This window comes from Electrona antarctica (assembly GCF_951216825.1).
Source record: "Electrona antarctica genome assembly, chromosome: 3".
Lineage (NCBI taxonomy): Eukaryota > Metazoa > Chordata > Actinopteri > Myctophiformes > Myctophidae > Electrona > Electrona antarctica.
The window spans coordinates 59,747,800-59,770,307 of NC_136808.1; the positions used below are offsets into that span (position 1 = coordinate 59,747,800).

Genomic DNA, 22,508 nt, shown 5'->3' on the forward strand with positions numbered 1-22,508 from the left:
ACTGCATGGAGGTTGTACAGTATGTATAGAGACCTAGACACACTGCATGGAGGTTGTACAGTATGAAGAGATCTAGACACACTGCATGGAGGTTGTACAGTATGTATAGAGACCTAGACACACTGCATGGAGGTTGTACAGTATGAAGAGACCTAGACACACTGCATGGAGGTTGTACAGTATGAAGAGACCTAGACACACTGCATGGAGGTTGTACAGTATGTATAGAGACCTAGACACACTGCATGGAGGTTGTACAGTATGTATAGAGACCTAGACACACTGCATGGAGGTTGTACAGTATGTATAGAGACCTAGACACACTGCATGGAGGTTGTACAGTATGAAGAGATCTAGACACACTGCATGGAGGTTGTACAGTATGAAGAGACCTAGACACACTGCATGGAGGTTGTACAGTATGTATAGAGACCTAGACACACTGCATGGAGGTTGTACAGTATGTATAGAGACCTAGACACACTGCATGGAGGTTGTACAGTAGAGACCTAGACACACTGCATGGAGGTTGTACAGTATGAAGAGACCTAGACACACTGCATGGAGGTTGTACAGTATGAAGAGACCTAGACACACTGCATGGAGGTTGTACAGTATGAAGAGACCTAGACACACTGCATGGAGGTTGTACAGTATGTATAGAGACCTAGACACACTGCATGGAGGTTGTACAGTATGTATAGAGACCTAGACACACTGCATGGAGGTTGTACAGTATGAAGAGACCTAGACACACTGCATGGAGGTTGTACAGTATGTATAGAGACCTAGACACACTGCATGGAGGTTGTACAGTATGTATAGAGACCTAGACACACTGCATGGAGGTTGTACAGTATGAAGAGACCTAGACACACTGCATGGAGGTTGTACAGTATGTATAGAGACCTAGACACACTGCATGGAGGTTGTACAGTATGTATAGAGACCTAGACACACTGCATGGAGGTTGTACAGTAGAGACCTAGACACACTGCATGGAGGTTGTACAGTATGAAGAGACCTAGACACACTGCATGGAGGTTGTACAGTATGAAGAGATCTAGACACACTGCATGGAGGTTGTACAGTATGAAGAGATCTAGACACACTGCATGGAGGTTGTACAGTATGTATAGAGACCTAGACACACTGCATGGAGGTTGTACAGTAGAGACCTAGACACACTGCATGGAGGTTGTACAGTATGAAGAGACCTAGACACACTGCATGGAGGTTGTACAGTATGAAGAGATCTAGACACACTGCATGGAGGTTGTACAGTATGAAGAGACCTAGACACACTGCATGGAGGTTGTACAGTATGTATAGAGACCTAGACACACTGCATGGAGGTTGTACAGTATGAAGAGATCTAGACACACTGCATGGAGGTTGTACAGTATGTATAGAGACCTAGACACACTGCATGGAGGTTGTACAGTATGAAGAGATCTAGACACACTGCATGGAGGTTGTACAGTATGTATAGAGACCTAGACACACTGCATGGAGGTTGTACAGTATGAAGAGACCTAGACACACTGCATGGAGGTTGTACAGTATGAAGAGACCTAGACACACTGCATGGAGGTTGTACAGTATGTATAGAGACCTAGACACACTGCATGGAGGTTGTACAGTATGTATAGAGACCTAGACACACTGCATGGAGGTTGTACAGTATGTATAGAGACCTAGACACACTGCATGGAGGTTGTACAGTATGAAGAGATCTAGACACACTGCATGGAGGTTGTACAGTATGAAGAGACCTAGACACACTGCATGGAGGTTGTACAGTATGTATAGAGACCTAGACACACTGCATGGAGGTTGTACAGTATGTATAGAGACCTAGACACACTGCATGGAGGTTGTACAGTAGAGACCTAGACACACTGCATGGAGGTTGTACAGTATGAAGAGACCTAGACACACTGCATGGAGGTTGTACAGTATGAAGAGACCTAGACACACTGCATGGAGGTTGTACAGTATGAAGAGACCTAGACACACTGCATGGAGGTTGTACAGTATGTATAGAGACCTAGACACACTGCATGGAGGTTGTACAGTATGTATAGAGACCTAGACACACTGCATGGAGGTTGTACAGTATGAAGAGACCTAGACACACTGCATGGAGGTTGTACAGTATGTATAGAGACCTAGACACACTGCATGGAGGTTGTACAGTATGTATAGAGACCTAGACACACTGCATGGAGGTTGTACAGTATGTATAGAGACCTAGACACACTGCATGGAGGTTGTACAGTATGCATAGGGATTAAAGCAAAGTGGAATGTTCTCAAATGGAAACTTTGGTCAAAAACATGGCTAATCGGTGGTGTGTACTGTGTAGGACTGTGTAATCGGTGGTGTGTACTGTGTAGGACTGTGTAGGACTGTGTAATCGGTGGTGTGTACTGTGTAGGACTGTGTAGGACTGTGTAATCGGTGGTGTGTACTGTGTAGGACTGTGTAGGACTGTGTAATCGGTGGTGTGTACTGTGTAGGACTGTGTAGGACTGTGTAATCGGTGGTGTGTACTGTGTAGGACTGTGTAGGACTTTCCAAAAAGCGAGACGCGTTTGTTGCCTCTCGGTCTGAGCCAGGGCTGGGCAACTGGCGGCCCGGGGGCCACATGCGGCCCCCACCTTCACTTAATGTGGCCCTCAGGTTAATGTCAGAATACTGATATAATATTGCTTTCAGCTGTTTACAATTTCACAACATGCAAACATGACCCGCTGTAATTACTAAATTAGTAGCTCATTGCTTCAACACAATTAAAGGCATTTGAAATTACATAAAAATGTTAATTTTCAGGATTCCAATTTTTTTTTTTTTTAAATCGAGATTTAAATTAGAATATAGCAAAAATAGCCGATCTACAAGCTCAAAACGCATTGCGACAGTAATATCTCACAGTAATATGTGGCCCTAGGGAGTGAGTGTGGAAAGTTGTCAAAGTTGCCCACCCCTGGTCTGAGCAGTGGTTTCTGCACAGCGACTGTCTACGTACCTTGAACTCAGCCATGAGTTGCTCCAGGCTAACAATGAGCTGCTGTACCCAGGGGTCGTTGGCCTCATAGTCGTTAAACTCCTCCTACACACAAACACATACGGTAAGTCCACATGAATCAGCAGCCTCTGTGGGAGTTGGCTTGGAAAGATATGTCCAAAACAGTCACTTTTCAGGAAACGGGGGGGAAACAATAATGTGTGTTCCAATGTATCTAATGTAGTTATTTAGTCACAAGCTCTTGTTAATACTTTTTTATTGATTCAATATTTATAAAAACCCACTTGCCCATTTCAATAGGTGGCCCTATTTGGACATGTCATTATGGGCAAAAATCTTCAAATTGCTTTACAATTTCCCCAAAATAGCGGCATCTACGTTATTGTATATACCGTGTTTTTTTTCTTCTTTTTTTTTCGCATGTTCCAGTTCTTAACCCATTTTGACCTGAGATCAGATTATATAAATGTCTTCTACATCCTGACAGTTTTCTGAAAAAGCTATGTTTCTATGTCGGTCGTTCTTCGATTTTTCAAAAATAGCAGACCTACAAGCTCGTAGCGCGCCACTTGGTGGCGCGCTATGAGCTTGTAGATCTGCTATTTTTCAATAGCTAAAGCATAACATAATGCTAACACCAAAAGGGGTTCCCGCCCAAAACGGGTTAATTTAGCCATTGATTGTGCTCTGGCCCATCATAATGGCTTTAGAAAAGAATCGCCCTGGCCTACTTACCATCCGACCCCTGATTTAAGGGCATTCAAGTGTGAAAAAACATGAAAAGATGAAATGTGGATATACAAGGATTCAGCCCCGCCCCCGACAGAGACAACGGATGGCTTTATTATGTGACTAGAGCAGTGGTTCTCAACCAGTGGTCCGGGGACCACCAGTGGTCCTTGAGGGGGTTCCGGGTGGTCCCCAGCTAAATGATGGAGAGGTTCTCAACCAGTGGTCCGGGGACCACCAGTGGTCCTTGAGGGGGTTCCGGGTGGTCCCCAGCTAAATGATGGAGAGGTTCTCAACCAGTGGTCCGGGGACCACCAGTGGTCCTTGAGGGGGTTCCGGGTGGTCCCCAGCTAAATGATGGAGAGGTTTTCAACCAGTGGTCCGGGGACCACCAGTGGTCCTTGAGGGGGTTCCGGGTGGTCCCCAGCTAAATGATGGAGAGGTTTTCAACCAGTGGTCCGGGGACCACCAGTGGTCCTTGAGGGGGTTCCGGGTGGTCCCCAGCTAAATGATGGAGAGTTGGTAACCAAATGGACCCTTATATAAATATTTAATCATAAAATGATTGGAGAGTAAAATTAGAGTGTAAAATGATTAGTGTAAAATGAAACCAAATGGACCCTTAATTTTACGTTCTCAAGAGTTCAATTATTGCTAAACATCTACATTACTTAATTTACAAGTATACACAATTAGAGAATGTAGAAGAATTGTTATTTTGATTAACGATTTGCCTCTTATATCTCCTAGTGGTACCACAACAATACAGCATTGAAATGTGGATAAAATCTTATCAACAACTAACTCTTGGGTCCGAGAGGCTAATTCTTATCAAATGGTGGTTCCGTGGCTCAAATGCTGAATAAATAATGGGCCTTGGTATGAAAAGGTTTGAAAACCACTGGACTAGAGGAAAAAGCCCACTACCTCTTCTATGTTGTGGGAGATGGACAGGAAGGAGCTGATCCAGGGTTTGACCTGGGGTTTTATGGCGGTGGTGTTCAGCTCAGTTAGACCCTCCTGGGAACACAGACAGAATAGAAACACAAAGCACACCATCTTCACTAGAGCTGGACCCATGGATTAAAAGCACACCATCTTCACTTTTATTATATGATTTAAATCATGTGCAACAGTGCAAATAAGCTAAACTAACCTGCAGCAGATCTTTGAACTTGCTGGATGTGTTGACGAGGTCTGACAGACAGCTGTCAATCTTGGCTTGTTCGCCTGAACCCGGCCCCTGCGAGAACAACTTGGAACAGTCATTCTGTGGAAAGAGAAAGAGAGATAGTCGTCTTCAATTCTGAAGGAATGAGACATGCTGTCTGGTGAAGTTATGAATTATACTTGGTTGCGCATCATGTGGGCACGCCTAAAATAGCCGATCTGCAAGCTCAAAATGATGAAGATTGATTTAGTTTTTTTGATCTTTCATACACGACACAAAGAGGAGAAGCACATGGTGTCAGCGTACCTCCAGGTTCCTCTTCAACGTAGTGATGTTCTCACTGCACACCTCCACGTTGTTCAAAGTTACCTGACGTAAAAAAGAAACCAGAGCCAATGTTTGATAATGGACCTGTTGTTAAGGGTCCATTTGTACACTCAGATTGAATCAAGACATGTGACTAAATTTGACTGAGGGACTGCCATTGGATTTTTTTGAATTTTCGTTTTTTCATGTCATATGAAAGCAGGGAATCATAGCTTTAAATTGACATATTGGTTGTTCAGTTTGACCCACCAGTTTAGGAGATATGGCTTATAGAGTAATGTCTTGCAGAGAAACAGCGAAACAGGGGGAAAAAAATAAAAAAAAGGTTTTTCTCCTCTGGTGAAAAGCTGGAATTTGCGCGATGGCAGTCTCTCAGTCAAATTTGGTCACAAATGTACGCGGATCGCTTCATCGTCCTCTTTCTATTTCTTACCAGGAACGTGGCTTTGGCGTTCTCGGCGCTCTCGATGCCCGTCGTGTTGAACTTGCCCTGCTGGAGGCTGCTCTGCATGAGGCTGACTGCACTGCTGACGCCTCGCTGGAAGTCCTGCAGGGTGGTGGCGGGGAAACCCTGCCTCAGCTTATTGTACAACACCTCCCTGTATGGGGAGACAACAGAACAGAAACCCTGTTATTGTACAACACCTCCCTGTATGGGAGACAACAGAACAGAAACCCTGTTATTGTACAACACCTCCCTGTATGGGAGACGACAGAACAGAAACCCTGTTATTGTACAACACCTCCCTGTAACCCCCACCCTGTGGTTGGGAGGACATGATGCAGGTGTACCTGAAGTCAGCCTCCAGCATAGAGGTGGAGTGGTTGATCATGGCACAGAGGGGGAGGACATGATGCAGGTGTACCTGAAGTCAGCCTCCAGCATAGAGGTGGAGTGGTTGATCATGGCACAGAGGGGGAGGACATGATGCAGGTGTACCTGAACTCAGCCTCCAGCATAGAGGTGGAGTGGTTGATCATGGCACAGAGGGGGAGGACATGATGCAGGTGTACCTGAAGTCAGCCTCCAGCATAGAGGTGGAGTGGTTGATCATGGCACAGAGGGGGAGGACATGATGCAGGTGTACCTGAAGTCAGCCTCCAGCATAGAGTTGGAGTGGTTGATCATGGCACAGAGGGGGAGGACATGATGCAGGTGTACCTGAAGTCAGCCTCCAGCATAGAGGTGGAGTGGTTGATCATGGCACAGAGGGGGAGGACATGATGCAGGTGTACCTGAAGTCAGCCTCCAGCATAGAGGTGGAGTGGTTGATCATGGCACAGAGGGGGAGGACATGATGCAGGTGTACCTGAACTCAGCCTCCAGCATAGAGGTGGAGTGGTTGATCATGGCACAGAGGCAGTCGATGCTGGAGCTGGACAGAGCTCTGCCGATGCACTTCTTCACGATGTAGAAACAGTCGTCCACCATGCTGGAGGTCAGCTGACCCTTCTCCCAGGTGTCCATCGCTACAGCCTGGGGGCAGAGGCACAGGGACATGCAGAGAGTGTTACAGAGGCAGGGGCTGACATTCCGTAAAAGGGCACTTTTGGACTAAAATAGCGGATCTACAAGCTCGATGCGCTGAGAGCTTGTAGATCTGCTATTTTCCCGGCGCGACCCCCGCACTCGTTGGCTACTGGAGATGCGGAAATGACATGGAATTCTAAACAAATTCTTTCAACGCAAAATGCTGCGTTCAAGATCAGGAGAGTTCAGGAAAAAAGCAATTCTCGGGTACGGCATGGAAAGGAGAGGAGAGGAGAGGAGAGGAGGAGAGGGGAGGGGAGGGGAGAGGAGAGGAGAGGAGAGGAGAGGAGAGGAGAGGAGAGGAGAGGAGAGGAGAGGAGAGGAGAGGAGAGGAGAGGAGGGCATTTGCATTTCTTTCACCATGTAATAAATGCTGCATTCATGGTCTGGAGAGGGCAGCTGTTTTACAGACGGGTAAAAGGGCAGGGGCTGAAGCCCCCTTTGATGTCTATGTGTGCACATGCCTGCAGAGAGAGACCAGTGGTGGACAAAGAAATCAAATCCAGTTCTTGAGTCAAAGAAAGTATATAGATACTAGCCTGGCTAATAAGCCAGATTCAAATCACACTGTCGTGTGGTATTTGAGTCTGGAGATGCTGTGTATGGATCTTGTTTCCCGGGGGGCGGGTTCAAACATTTTCTCTTTGACGCAATTGGTCAGAGCTACTGTCAGTCAAAGGTCTCAAGCATTGAACGTCACTGTACCAAAGCCCGCCAATATTGCATACCGTGTCCCGATTGGCCACACCAGTTCTCTGGTGTAGGAAATGGGCGTACAATTGATCCTCTCCAGACCGTAATCCGCCGGCAGGCAATGTTTTTTTGCCAACGGCTGATTCGGTCTGGCTTATTAGCCAGGCTATATAGATACTACTGGTCAAAGATTACTCTCAAGACCAATCTCCATTGATCAATATTGTTGTGGTTTTAGGTATTGGGTACATTTTAAAACGAAGTCAATACAAAAACTGTTACTGACACACATAAAATGGAGTTAGGAACCAAATGGACCCATACAGGGAGTCTAGGGATGGAGCTCGTTAATTATTTATTGATAACGATCACCTTATCGATCAGGCTTAACGAGCAGGGTTCTTATCCAGCATTTTCTATTATTTTGTGGAAAAATGGGAGATAATAAATTCTGAACAGAACCAGTATATTTTACTAGGGCCTTCAACTACAGTACTTTTCTAACACACGGAAGGCAATTGACCTTTTTTACCAATAAAATAATATTAAAGGAACTGTTAACTGGTTAATATGTGACTTTAAACACGTAATGTTGTTTACTCTGTTGCCAGGTATCAATACACTTTTAGACATGTTTGTGCCAGCGTGGGCGATTAACTTAAGCCCAAAGCTTATTGATAACGGGTACTCAATAAACTCAATAAGAATTTCGGGTATCGGTTATCGAGCTCCATCCCTGTCAGGGACACATACATTTGGTACCAATGAGCAGTTAAAATGATGACCCCACTCTGAGAAGCAATGCCCTTGCAGACAGACAGACAGACAGACAGACAGACAGACAGACAGACAGACAGACAGACAGACAGACAGACAGACAGACAGACAGACAGACAGACAGACAGACAGACAGACAGACAGACAGACAGACAGACAGACAGACAGACAGACAGACAGACAGACAGACAGACAGACAGACAGACAGACAGACAGGTACTGTACCTTGCTGACGGTCTCTCTCATGTAGTACTCCTCCATTGGAATGTAGTAACCAATGACCTCCTGCATGGTGGTGCTCAGCCCGCAGTGTTTGAGCAGCTTCTCCACGCCCTTCTGGTGATCTGTGTGTGTGTGTGTGTGTGTGTGTGTGTGTGTGTGTGTGTGTGTGTGTGTGTGTGTGTGTGTGGATGTGTGTGTGTGTGTGTGTGGATGTGTGTGTGTGTGGGCAAACATCAGAAAAAACTCCCTCAACAACAACTCAAAGGATTTGAGCAGTTTGGGTTTTGGTCCATGTTTTTCATGAATCTACTTGTGCATACCCTGTGTGGTGCTCTGTGCGTCGCCAACCTCAAAGTCGGCCATCATGCGACGACGCAGGAAGCGCAAGTAGAGCTCAGCGCGGGCATTCATCAGGGTCACCTCCATCAGGACGGGGTCCAGTTCCCTGTTCAGACAGAAGCACATATACTAGAATGATCATCAGGGTCACCTCCATCAGGACGGGGTCCAATTCCCTGTTCAGACAACATCAGAAGCACATATACTAGGATGCACAATGATTCTCAAGGACCTCCAGTTTTATATGCATTAGGATTAGGCCATGGACCCAAAATGTTTAAATCTCTGGAACCCCATTCTACACTGTCAAATGTTTAAATCTCTGGAACCCCATTCTACACTGTCAAATGTTTAAATCTCTGGAACCCCATTCTACACTGTCAAATGTTTAAATCTCTGGAACCCCATTCTACACTGTCAAATGTTTAAATCTCTGGAACCCCATTCTACACTGTCAAATGTTTAAATCTCTGGAACCCCATTCTACACTGTAAAATCCTGTTTAAATCTCTGGAACCCCATTCTACACTGTCAAATCCTGTGCTAAGTTAACTCAGAGAGAGCAGTTGAGACGAATAACAATCATAATTTATTCTGACCCCTCCCCGAAAAGGCCCTGACCCCTTATCCATGATTTATACTTTATTATGGATAAATGGTAAATGGTGCATTTATATAGCGCCTTTATCCAAGGCGCTTTACATAGATTGTGCATTACATTCACCCATTCACACAAACACATTCATACACCAATGGCGGCGGAAACCATGCAAGGCATGGACTTATGGCTCGTACACACACGATATTTGCTCCGATTATGCTGTCGGGACCATTTTTGGAGCTCAAGGTTTCTTTATTTTGTCTCCCAAGGGAGAAATGTGTCTTGGACCCCAAGGACCCGCCCTGCAGCTACAGATACAATACAAAACAATACACAATACAAGACAACAAAGGCACACAGTGACCCATACTTACAACATTAAAAAACCACACACCAATATACCTAGTGCAAAAGAGGAAGAACATCACCTCATAACCTTCGACCCCTACCCTGTCTGCCCTCTGCAAGCGCCGACAAAACTCCTGATCTGACGCAAGATCGGGCTTTGATCGCCGAGGTTTGGCTCGCTGTGTGTGAAAGGCTCTGCGAGAAGATTTAGCGCCGATAAAAGTGCTCGCCGACGCCTTCCCGACCGCATCTGAATATCAAGCAGGGTTGATATTTGGCTCTGTCGCCGACTGGACATCGTACAGTATGAAATGGATGGAGTTGATAAAAGCGCATCGGAATCAACAGTGCAGAGCAAACTTTTGGACCTCGTGCACTGTGTGTGTGTGTGTGTGTGTGTGTGAGAGAGACAGAGTTATTTAATGAAAATCAAGATGTAACGTCCTGTCTCGCTATAGTGCACGTATAGGCTATAGGCTATCACAAACATTTCGCCCTGTGTAGCCTGGCTATTCCTGTGTGTGTGGCGTGCACGGAGAGAGAGAGAGAGAGAGAGAGAGAGAGAGAGAGAGATGCATCCAGCGTCCTGTGTCGGTCTCGCGCTTGTATCACGGTATCCTGCACGTGCATGAGATGTCAAAATGAATTGGAATAAAAAACAAATGATGTAGATTGTAGCCTATATGTATCGGGTCTGGATCGCATCTTATTGGTGAACTCTTGCAGTGTGTGTGATGCCTAGTCGGCGACCAATCGTTTAGTGTGAAAGCCACAACGATAACGATATAATGACAGACTCCTGCAGTGTGAAATACATAACGATCTGATGACTCACCGACAACTTTAAAACTCCTACAGTGTGTAGGGGCCATTAGATGGTTTCATTAGTACCAAATGTATGTGTCCCTGTATGGGTCCATTTGGTTCCTAACTACGGTATGACTCATTTAGCTGGTGGACAGGGGGGTCCACCAGCTAAATGAGTCATAAGTGCTGCTATTAAAATGCTTACTATAAAAATACTAAAATAGCTCAAATACAAAATTCATGGTCATAAGTTCATAAAGCATAATTATTCATCTTAATTTCATGATACATAATGAATATTTGATTCAAAATTGATTTCATGTGAGGTTAAAAATGTAAAACATGATGTGATAAAGTCTGTCGTAGCTACACTGGACCATGATTGATTGACTGATTGATGCATGATTGATTGCATGTCATTGCACACAGGTGGTGCAAACATTTATCTCACTCAGACTCTGGTCTGACCTCTGACCTCTGTACTCTTACAGTGTTAGTGTGATATCGAACTGCTATAAGAAAGACGTCTGAAGCCAAAGCAACATTCTAAAGACTTTAAGTGACTCAAGAATCTAGGACCTCTTTTCCACAACAAAGCGGCCAACAAGGTATTCTACTTTAGATTTCTTGTTTGTTGGACACGTTCATGTTTGTATTTTCATTTACTGTATGTTTGATCAGTATTATGTGATGTAATTTGATATTTTTTGTGTGAACATACAGGTTCTCACAGCATGACACGGAGGGAAATGAGAATGCCTGAAGTACAAATAAATGCCCGTTTATGAAGCACCCCCAGCCTGGAAACCAGACAAATAAATGTGAGAAAAAATATATACTTATATACACCTCAGAGGATTTGGTCTCAGTTGTGATTGGATTTCACTCCCTCCGAAGTAGTGAGGGACCAATCATGACCCAGTATGTAAATATATGCATATAACCCCCCCCCCCCTCCACCTAAAATTCTGTGCCCAGAGTCACATTGTTTCTAATATGTATTTTTTTTTTTGCAATGTTTAAATTAATTATTTATTATTTTCAACTAATCTGCTGGTCTATGTGACTTTACTATTTATCTTCTGGACTATGTGCTACAAGAAGCCAGTGAGGAGTTCATGGTAGGGCTGTAGTGCATGTGTTGCTATGGGAACAATCTCTACTCAAGGCTCACCTAGCCTGATTGAGTGATGGGCAATCAGAATGTTTGGGCCACCTGGAGAGTGTGACTGTCAGTCCAGAGTGGAGGTGAACAGAGAGAGCTGGATGAGCAAGAGGATCTTTTCCCAAGTCTTGCTATATTCTATTTGGATCTTTTTTCGGATTTCTACCAGGAGAAACAACTTTATTTCCATTGTGTATTGTTCCTACTTCCTGGATATTGGATTTTTAAAGGACAAACTTTGTAGAAGAGTTTAAGGGTGGTCAGAGGAGACTGGCCACATAGACTCGTTGGGATTTGATTTCTTTTGGACATTTGAGTTTAGTTTTTGGACCGTGCCAGGCCCAGGACCAGGACCGTGCCAGGCCCAAGACCGTGCCAGGCCCAGGACAACCGTTATAACACTGGACCGTGCCAGGCCCAGGACACTTAATTGATTCACAGAAACCCTTTTGAGGCTTTTTTGTTTTGCTTATAAATTAATATTTTATTTTAAACTTTATTTTGCTTTTGGTTTAATAAATTGCAGTTAAACTTATTTACTGATTCATTTAGTGATTGATATTCTAAACTGACCCACCACCTCCCTCACTTGCTATAATTGGTTGTACAGTAAATATTGTTGCAACACTTCAGCCCTATATACATTTCTTTTGAAAATCTGAAAAGCTTGTAGATATGGTAAATGGTGCATTTATATAGCGCCTTTATCCAAGGCGTTTTACATAGATTGTGCATTACATTCACCCACATTCACCCATTCACACACACATTCATACACCGATTGCAGCGGAAGCCATGCAAGGTACCAACCAGCACATCGGGAGAAATTAGGGGTTCAGTGTCTTGCCCAAGGACACTTCGACATGTAGACAGGAGGAGCCGGGATTCGAACCGCCGACCCATGGATCATTGGACGACCTGCTCTACCTCCTGAGCCACATACACATAAGACTTGAAATTCTCCATAGTGAGTACTTTCTACTTTTGGTACTTTAAGTACATTTTGATTCCAATACCTTTGTACATTTTAATTCCAATACCTTTGTACTTTTACTCAAGTACATTTTGAATTCCAGATATTTTACTTGTAACGAAGTAGTTCTACATTGCAGTATTGGTGCAGTATTGGTACTTTTACTTAAAAGGATAATTCCATACTAGAAGGCTTTCTTACCTTATTTGTAGTTGTTACATCCCCACCACCAAGAGGTCCAGGTGTTATTTTGTGCAAAAGCGCATTATTGGCTATTTCCCCTACCATAAGCCCTCAATGAATTGCATTGAATTGAATAGGGCTATATGGGGTGTTGTGCTAATTCGCTTATTTCCATCGCTTTTTTAATATATCCTTTCTTCATAATGTAAATAGTATCCCAAGCGGCACACTTTACTACTTATTTCGATGGAAATAAGCGAATTAGCACAAAACCCCAACCCCCATTGAGGGCTTATGGTAGGGGAAATAGCCAATAATGCACTTTTGCACAAAATAACACCTGGACCTCTTTGGTGGGGACGTAACAACTACAAATAAAAGGTAAGAAATCCTTCTAGTATGGAATTCTCCTTTAAGCAAAAACATTTGAGTACTTTTTCCACCACTGGCCAGCATAAAGGGTGAGAACGTCATCACGTACCTGGGCTCGATTCTCTCCGGTGGGGCGCTCCTCATCATGCTGTTCTGGACGATCTGAAACTACACCACACATCCAAGCTCACGTTATTACTTCACAAGCTAGACGTCACGTGTAATTTACACCTCATCTACACAGGCAAGGGGCGAGCGTTCCGACGACGATATCACGCAAATAGTAAGAGAAATCTATAAAAATCTGGGATTTAAATCGTTACCAAGAGATTTCTTCACCAATGTGTTTCTAAAGGTGTCTAATAACATGTACTAAAAGTTTGAAATTCAACTCCCGTGGAAATTGAGTTATTAGCATAATATGAGACCATACCCATAACATCCTATATAAGGCAAAAAAGTCCAAATTTCATCATTCTTTAAGTAGCATGTGACATATGAAACTAGGGTGTTTTCATGATTCTGAATCCATTGCAAGCATTAGTTTTGCACAAAAAACACTCCTTGGGAGGAAAACGGCCATAGCCGTAATCACAAACGTGATGAGGTCAGCACAGTGGATATGGCCTAATTTAGCCCAAGGAGTGTTTTTTGTGCAAAACGAATGCATGGAATGGATTCAGAATCATGAAAACCCCCTAGTTTCATATGTCACATGCTACTTAAAGAATGATGAAATTTGGACTTTTTATAGGATGTTATGGGTATGGTCACATATTATGCTAATAACTCAATTTCCCACGGGAGTTGAATTTCAAACTTTTAGTACATGTTATTAGACACCTTTAGAAACACATTGGTGAAGACATTTCTTGGTAACGATTTAGTTCCCAGATTGGTCAAATACCTGATAAAATGCCCTTACTCCACATTGAGGCATGTTGCTCCTCCTTTAGCTGAATGGATACAAACGGCCATTATGTCAGGTAGGAGGCTGTTGGTCAAGGACTGGAAGGCTCCATCTGCACCTGCTCCATCCCTCTGGGATGCCTCGATGGGACTATTGGCCGCTTACGAGCGACTGTCATACAGGCTGCTCAATAGGATGGACGACTATGACTTAAAATGGGCCTTTTACCATATGCACGTATCAGGACTCTGATTAGTTTCTGGCTTTGATTGATTGATTGATTGAAGAATTTATTAACAGTTTGCAGAATTACAGTACATTTCAAGCACAAACTCAATACAAAGGCTGTGAGTGGACGTGAGTGGACGACCCAATTAAGCATTACACTTGTTTCCAATAGGGTCCACCATGTTCAAATCATCAAAACATTTAGAGACGTACAAATAGTGAGCTCTGAACGGGCTGCAACTTTAGAAAATACACTGAAGAAATATGTCTGGAATTGGGGCTGGGGTGGACTGCGGGATATTTCTGTGCATCTCTGTTATATTGTTTTGTTTTGTTATGTGTTTGTTTTGTTATGCATTTATTTTGTTGTGTTTTGTCTATGTCTATGTCAGTTTCATATACAAAAGAAATGTAATAAAGTACAAATCATAAAATGCCCTTACTAAAAGTCAGGACAGGACACACACACACACACACACACACACACACACACACACACACACACACACACACACACACACACACACACACACACACACACACACACACACACACACACACACACACACACACACACACACACACACACACACACACACACACACACACACACACACAAATAATGTTTAGTAGCCCACCTTGTTGTGGTAGTCCCTCTGCTGGATGAACGTGTCCACTATCTTCTGTGCCTGTTGGTCACACTCCTCCTGCAGGTGTGTGATGAGGGTGTACAGGTGGCCTGGACCATAGTATGTCTCTACGATGGGCTGATGGGTCTCCACCACACGAGCGATGCCTGTTGCACAATTAATGATGATAAATAACAACAAACACTTGTAACCCTGTTAAAAGCTCTTCACATAAATATAACGACACAAATTGTGTGAGAAACAAAGATACAAACAGGGATTAAAGTAAGTTTTGGTGCTGCACGATTCTTGCTCAAATGTGAATCTCGATTTTCCTCCACAAGAATTGAGATCACGACTCATTTTTTCCATAAATATTTATATATATAAAAGAATAAAACCATAAGAGTAACTCAAATTAATTTGACAGCCAACTGGTGCTGCACCACCATTCAAAATGAGATTTCATAGGTGTCTGAATCTAGATCTCGATCTTTTTTCGATTAATTGTGCAGCACTAGCAAGTTTACTACTTACTTTACTCCCTTATTAGTCTGCTCAGAGTGACTTATTGTCGGTATCAGCCAGAGCGCGGTAGTCTATCCTTGTTTCGCAGTGCGCTAGAGCCCAGGCCAAGCTTAGCTGAGCGAGATGAATCAGGGACCCTCTCACAACATATTGTGTACAATTGTGTTCATTGCAGATTCAACTTCTTTTTGTAGATTTCATATAGTTTAATAAACTTGTTTGACAGCACTGTCATCTGGTGTTGTGTACATTTATTTTTGAGTGGTGCTAGCCCCTCTTATGTCCAGCTTTGAGGTTTTGTGTAGACACAAACGTTGTCTAGTTGTTAGTGGGCAGCGGTGGCCGAATGGTTTGCGGAGCGGTCTTGTTATCGGAAGGTCGCCAGTTCGAATCCCCGGACCGGCACGTTCAAATTACCACCGCTGAAGTGCCCTTGAGCACGGCATTGAACCCCTACCATGAAATGTTCTATGAGCAGGGACTGGCTGTAAACAAGCATCTCGAGCTTAGTCCATTCACCCTGGGTAAACAATGAACTTTGCTTTGCTTTGTCTTAACACATACATTGAATGCCATTGACAATGAATGGCCAGCTTTGAGTGTTTGTGTAAACACAAACATTGCATAAACAGACCCCTCACTTCACACGGGTGTGATTTTTACATTTAGATAGATGGGACCATTAAGAGGGAATCTTAACAGGAATCATTAAAAGTCCTAAAGGATCCCAACTCTAGTCCTGGTAGTGACAGCCGTGTGCTTTCCTTTCCTCACCTTCCAGCAACAGCGTCAGAGTGTCAGCAAAGACCAGCGCTGCTCTCTTCTCCCCCAGCTCTCCACCAGCAGCCAGAAGCAGGTTCTCCTCAGCTTTGGAGGCCAGCTAGGAGCCGTTGTGTGTGTGTGTACAACAGAGAGATGAACGTTAAAGTCATACTTTGGTGACACTTCTGGTAGCTCCATTGTCTGTCAGAACTGGAATGCAGACTGAAACACACCCATGGAAGTCCCACTCCCAAAACGAATGCTGCAGGGTCCTAGCCCAGGTTATTTTGGAACACAACATACCGTTGTCAGAAACGCTGGTATACATTACATTTAATACATAAATAGGGCAAAGGACATTTTACATCAATTTGGCATGAGTTTCAGGCTTTCGGCAGCAGACACTAAAGATAATGCTTAGAGAATTTGTCAACACATTAAAATGAAGAAAACCTTATTTTGAAAACAAAGCAATACTGCCTCAGCAAAGTTGGTGTTGTGACTTCATATATTGTCAATTACTTGCATGAGAGTGGGAGAGGTGGTGGAGTTAGTTGCTTTAGCAGACAGAGTGTCTAATGGAGTTAAGTGTGGTTTTGTCCAAAGTGTGTGTGTTTTACTACTTTCCATTGGTTCAATATTTTCGAAACAACACACAGACATAAAGGGTGTTCAATAGCACTGATTTATACAAAAAATTATCAAAAACCTCAAATGGAGTTAGGAGGTTTCCTCCCGACAGCAACGATAACACTAAAAGTGGTGTTGCAGTACAGTGTGTACTGTGTATAGTATTAAAATGTAATTTTTTTATGCTGCTATATAAATATTTGAAGTTTTTCAGGATTTAGAAGCGTTTTTAGAATCGGCCTCAGTCCAAAATGGGTTAAGAAACATACAGTAGTATATTATTCTATGGTCAGGTAGGACACCTAATGGTTGACAAGAGGTATTGCATGAATATTTTCCTCTACCCATTCTGAAATGTAATAATATTTGGACTGCTGGACAGCTGACAGTAGGCTCTCTTTACTTACTTACTAAAATAAAAATACATCTCTCTCTCACACACACACACACACACACACACACACACACACACACACACACACACACACACACACACACACACACACACACACACACACACACACACACACACACACACACACACACACACACACACACACACACACACACACCAGGCCTACCATTGCGTGGCACATCTATGCACGGAATGTCTATGTTCACAGGCTTCTGTGTGCGGCCTAGAGGGCATCTGAGCATGTGCTCAGATACACTAAATACATTCGGGAAACCCAGACATTGTCCCAGACAGTACTGTACGTGTACACTGACCTGGCTGCAGAGGTATTTGCCAAAGCGGGCCAGGCCCTCCTGATGGAGGCCCAACAGAGGGAAGATTTTGAAGAATCTCTCCACTTGTGCCAGGTCCACGGCTGCCACCGCCTCATCCAGACGCTCGGACACAATGATCTTCAGTTTCTGTTCCGCCTCCTGTAACATTGTCAGACTTGCATCCACAGCACTGCCTGTAGATTGGAGAGAGTTTCTGAGCACTGTGGTGTCTGCATTAGTGATGTGAAGGCTTAAAGGCTTTAGGGCCGGGCAATATATTTATATAGTGTAGATATATCGTTCTTTATGACTAGATAAGATATGGCCTGGGATTTTGGATATTGTAATATTGCAAATGTGTGTCTTTCCTAGTTTTAATCCCTAAAGCCTTATTCCACTGCATACTTTTAAAACTTGTAAAATAAATAAACATTGTGAGCTTGTAGATCATTTTTGCATTTTTGTATAATATTATTAAATTACATTTCAGAATGGTAGACCTGAGGCCTACCATGGCTTGGCACAAATATGCACGGAATGTCTATGTTCACAGGCTTCTGTGTGCGGCCTAGAGGGCATCTGAGCATGTGCGGCACTACAAGTCTTACACTAAATGCGTTCGGGAAACCCAGCCATTGACTCTGTGTGCGTTCTTACTCTCTTCTCCCTGACGGCTCAGCTCAATGACTGACTGGTCCAGTGAGAGGTAGCGATGGATATGGGCGGCGGCCTGTTCGTAATCTTCGTTACGCAGCGCCGTCTGCACGCCGTCCGTGCAGAACTTCAGGTCTAGGATGTCGTCGGCTCGCTGGATGACCTTATAAAGCCGCGTCTGCTCACCAAATGGTGCGGGAGAAAAACACAAAATGTCAGAGTATAACCAACTGCAAATATATATAATATATAAACTGTATAACCCAGGTGTAAAGTGCGTTGATGTGTTATACCTTTGCCAGGTCGAGCTGTCGTACTTTTCGGCTCACGTTCTCCGCCAGGCTGCAGGTGAACGTGATCATACCTGCGAGCTGACTAGCATCTCCTTCAATCAACTGTAAGTTGGGCCTGAAGGAGCAAAGTAGTAATCAGTGGTTGTGTCCCAAATCACTCACTACTACTACTACGTCCAAATGTGTGTATATATATATATATAGTGAGAATTACCTAATGCCTAATATCAGTGTCTCTCAATCATTTTCATGCGAAGGACCCCCCCACACTTGATATGAATTTGGTAGCGGACTCCATATCAAAAGGATTCGTGCCACACAGGGACACATAATTCACTGTGACGCAGATTATTACTTCCCGCACATGTGGCGTTGCTATCCGCGAGCGGAGTGTACCAATCTATGGCTGTGTATTTGAAATACATGAAATGTACAGTATGTAAGATCACAGACATTCACATGCAGGGGGGGGCGGGGGGGGTGGGCCCTGTGACAATTATAAGAACTCTTGGTCTCTGTCTGAAGTCCTATGGACCAGAGCTCTTACTCACCCCATCCTCTGTCTGAAGTCCTATGGACCAGAGCTCTTACTCACCCCATCATCTGTCTGAAGTCCTATGGACTAGAATTCTTACTCACCCCATCCTCTGTAAGTCCTATGGACCAGAGCTAAACTCTTACTCAGTCCTATGGTCCAGAGCTAAACTCTACTCACCCCATCCTCTGTAAGTCCTATGGTCCAGAGCTAAACTCTACTCACCCCATCCTCTGTCTGAAGTCCTATTGGACCAGAGCTAAACTCTTACTCACCCCATCCTCTGTAAGTCCTATGGACCAGAGCTAAACTCTACTCACCCCATCCTCTGTAAGTCCTATGGACCAGAGCTAAACTCTACTCACCCCATCCTCTGTAAGTCCTATGGACCAGAGCTAAACTCTTACTCACCCCATCCTCTGTAAGTCCTATGGACCAGAGCTAAACTCTTACTCACCCCATCCTCTGTAAGTCCTATGGACCAGAGCTAAACTCTTACTCACCCCATCCTCTGTAAGTCCTATGGACCAGAGCTAAACTCTACTCACCCCATCCTCTGTAAGTCCTATGGACCAGAGCTAAACTCTACTCACCCCATCCTCTGTAAGTCCTATGGACCAGAGCTAAACTCTTACTCACCCCATCCCCTGTCTGAAGTCCTATGGACCAGAGCTAAACTCTTACTCACCCCATCCTCTGTAAGTCCTATGGACCAGAGCTAAACTCTTACTCACCCCATCCTCTGTAAGTCCTATTGGACCAGAGCTAAACTCTTACTCACCCCATCCTCTGTAAGTCCTATGAACCAGAGCTAAACTCTACTCACCCCATCCTCTGTAAGTCCTATGGACCAGAGCTAAACTCTACTCACCCCATCCTCTGTAAGTCCTATGGACCAGAGCTAAACTCTTACTCACCCCATCCCCTGTCTGAAGTCCTATGGACCAGAGCTAAACTCTTACTCACCCCATCCTCTGTAAGTCCTATGGACCAGAGCTAAACTCTTACTCACCCCATCCTCTGTAAGTCCTATTGGACCAGAGCTAAACTCTTACTCACCCCATCCTCTGTAAGTCCTATGAACCAGAGCTAAACTCTACTCACCCCATCCTCTGTAAGTCCTATGGACCAGAGCTAAACTCTACTCACCCCATCCTCTGTAAGTCCTATGGACCAGAGCTAAACTCTTACTCACCCCATCCTCTGTAAGTCCTATTGGACCAGAGCTAAACTCTTACTCACCCCATCCTCTGTAAGTCCTATGAACCAGAGCTAAACTCTACTCACCCCATCCTCTGTAAGTCCTATGGACCAGAGCTAAACTCTACTCACCCCATCCTCTGCAGTGCCAACATCTTAGTGTGAATGGATCCCTGCCGACCCACCAGTTTGTCCAGCTCAGACTCCGCCTCTTTCTGTCAGAACAAACACCATATGTACAGTACAGTGCAAACACAAAAGACATTGATTGATTGAAAAATGTATTCACAGTTTGTAGAATGGGTACATTTCAAACGATCGATAAATCGATAAATACTTCTAACGAGTGTTCAAATGTTGGGCTACCTAGCCTCGGTCCCAGCCTGTACCAATAATAGACCGCTAGATCTACTGCACCTGTATGTCAGAGCTGCTACCTTTAAACACATCTTAATCTGAGAGAAAATGCTGCTATTTGTCCCAAAGTGACTGCAAAACAAATGTTTCAAAGAAGCCTTATACGATAAAAGCATGTGACATAGCTCTGTTTACAAAAAAACTGTATACTTTCCCATTTTCAACAGTTTTAATTATATTTTGATACTTGCTTTGGCAATGTAAACGTATGTTTTCTCATGCCAATAAAGTGTAGTGACTAGTGAGTAGCCTGTAGTGTTGGTACTGTATGTTAGATAGTGTACAGTATGTACCTCTTGGTCACAGAGCTGCTGGTAGACTACCTCCAGGTCATCCAGGTCTGTCAGAGCAGAGATGCTGTCCATGCTGATCGAGGAGGAGGACACGCATCTTCTCACGGCTAAAGGACCACCACCACCACTCTCAGACATCTTCACCTGATCTTAATCACAACATCCAAGAAGCGACCGCCCATCGATCCAATGGAACACGTCAACAACACTGGCTTTACGGCACACACTAGGTGTTTTGCGACACTGTCCGAGTGTGATTGCGCATGCGTGTTGTGGCAATTTCTCCCCCCTTATGGTTTCCCTCTTTCCTAAGGCGCGTGTGTGCGTGTGTGCGTGTGTGTGTGTGCATGAGATGTTTGAATCATAGAGGTTTGAGCCAAAGGGCAGCATTGCGCTTTGATCTCGATTAAATGTGGTTTGTTCTTCTATGTAAAGCTTCCTCGAGTGAGAGAAATGTTTGTGTAAGTGTAACGGAGTTAGAAATATTGTATTAATTTCTACAAAATCAACGTGCTTGCCTTTCAATAGTGTGTAGAAGAGTAGCCTACTAAAGCCACCTGGTGGATGAACAGTGTAGCTGCGTGTAGGGTCCCACTCCCTTTTCATGCACCTTGCCTTAGAAATGATTTCCATGCTGATGGAACACGCCACACTCAACCACATTTTGACTGTGTGTGTGTGTGTGTGTGACTGTGTGTGTGATGGCTGGGCAATATATTGATATTGTACTATCGATATGATATGGCACTAGATATCTGGGATTTGGTATCTTATTGTAACAGACGTGTTTTCCTGTTTTTTTTTTTCCATTTTATTTTAAATCACACCCGTGTGAAGTAAGGGGCGCTCTTGTCATCATACGTCATCATACATCATCTCATTCTGGCCAATCACAATTTGCGTCCTCACTTTTGTCTTCAATGTTTGTGTTTACACACTTTTGTCTTCAATGTTTGTGTTTACACAGACCCTTAAAGCTGGACATAGGAGGGGCTAAAAAAAAGTAAAACAATTTGCTAAAATAGCCCAAAACAGCCCTATTGTGTGTGTGTGTGTGTTTGAGCGTGTGCATGCGTGTGTGCGTGCGTGATAAAGCCCTGTGACTCCATAGACAGACAATGCAACACAAGGGGATTTCAAAATCAATGGGAAGCATTCAGTTTTTATAAGAGACTCATGATTCTGAAAACAGATGGCAATGTCAATAAGATAACATACAAGCTTAAGGTGCCATCTAGTGGTGAGGAAGAATTTCGATACTTCATTTGTTTCATCTCATCAAAGTGCAAATAACTAAGAAAACTGAGCTAAAATATAAATATATTAAACGTCTTGGCATCTTTTTTTTTATTATTATTTTCATTTATAGCATCCACCTAGTCCTAGTGCATTGGTTCTCATCCACCTAGTCCTAGTGCATTGGTTCTCAAA

At 43.8% G+C, this 22,508-nt stretch overlaps 1 protein-coding gene across 1 annotated transcript in view; it reads right to left on the reverse strand.

Moving 5' to 3' along the window:
* Positions 1–21,254, reverse strand: part of cog4 (component of oligomeric golgi complex 4) — a 36,198-nt gene extending 14,944 nt beyond the window's left edge. Inside the window, exons 1-16 of the mRNA XM_079496584.1 lie at positions 21,078–21,254; positions 20,500–20,582; positions 18,633–18,747; positions 18,343–18,517; positions 17,686–17,879; positions 16,339–16,444; positions 15,046–15,203; positions 13,379–13,437; positions 8,802–8,926; positions 8,485–8,603; positions 6,569–6,735; positions 5,692–5,857; positions 5,238–5,300; positions 4,917–5,030; positions 4,688–4,780; positions 3,032–3,115 (exon numbers count right to left, since the gene is read on the reverse strand). Of these exons, the coding sequence (XP_079352710.1) occupies positions 3,032–3,115; positions 4,688–4,780; positions 4,917–5,030; positions 5,238–5,300; positions 5,692–5,857; positions 6,569–6,735; positions 8,485–8,603; positions 8,802–8,926; positions 13,379–13,437; positions 15,046–15,203; positions 16,339–16,444; positions 17,686–17,879; positions 18,343–18,517; positions 18,633–18,747; positions 20,500–20,582; positions 21,078–21,215 (1,959 nt within the window). The 5' untranslated portion in view covers positions 21,216–21,254. The remainder of the gene's footprint in view (positions 1–3,031; positions 3,116–4,687; positions 4,781–4,916; positions 5,031–5,237; positions 5,301–5,691; positions 5,858–6,568; positions 6,736–8,484; positions 8,604–8,801; positions 8,927–13,378; positions 13,438–15,045; positions 15,204–16,338; positions 16,445–17,685; positions 17,880–18,342; positions 18,518–18,632; positions 18,748–20,499; positions 20,583–21,077) is intronic.
* Positions 21,255–22,508: the final 1,254 nt, after the last annotated feature.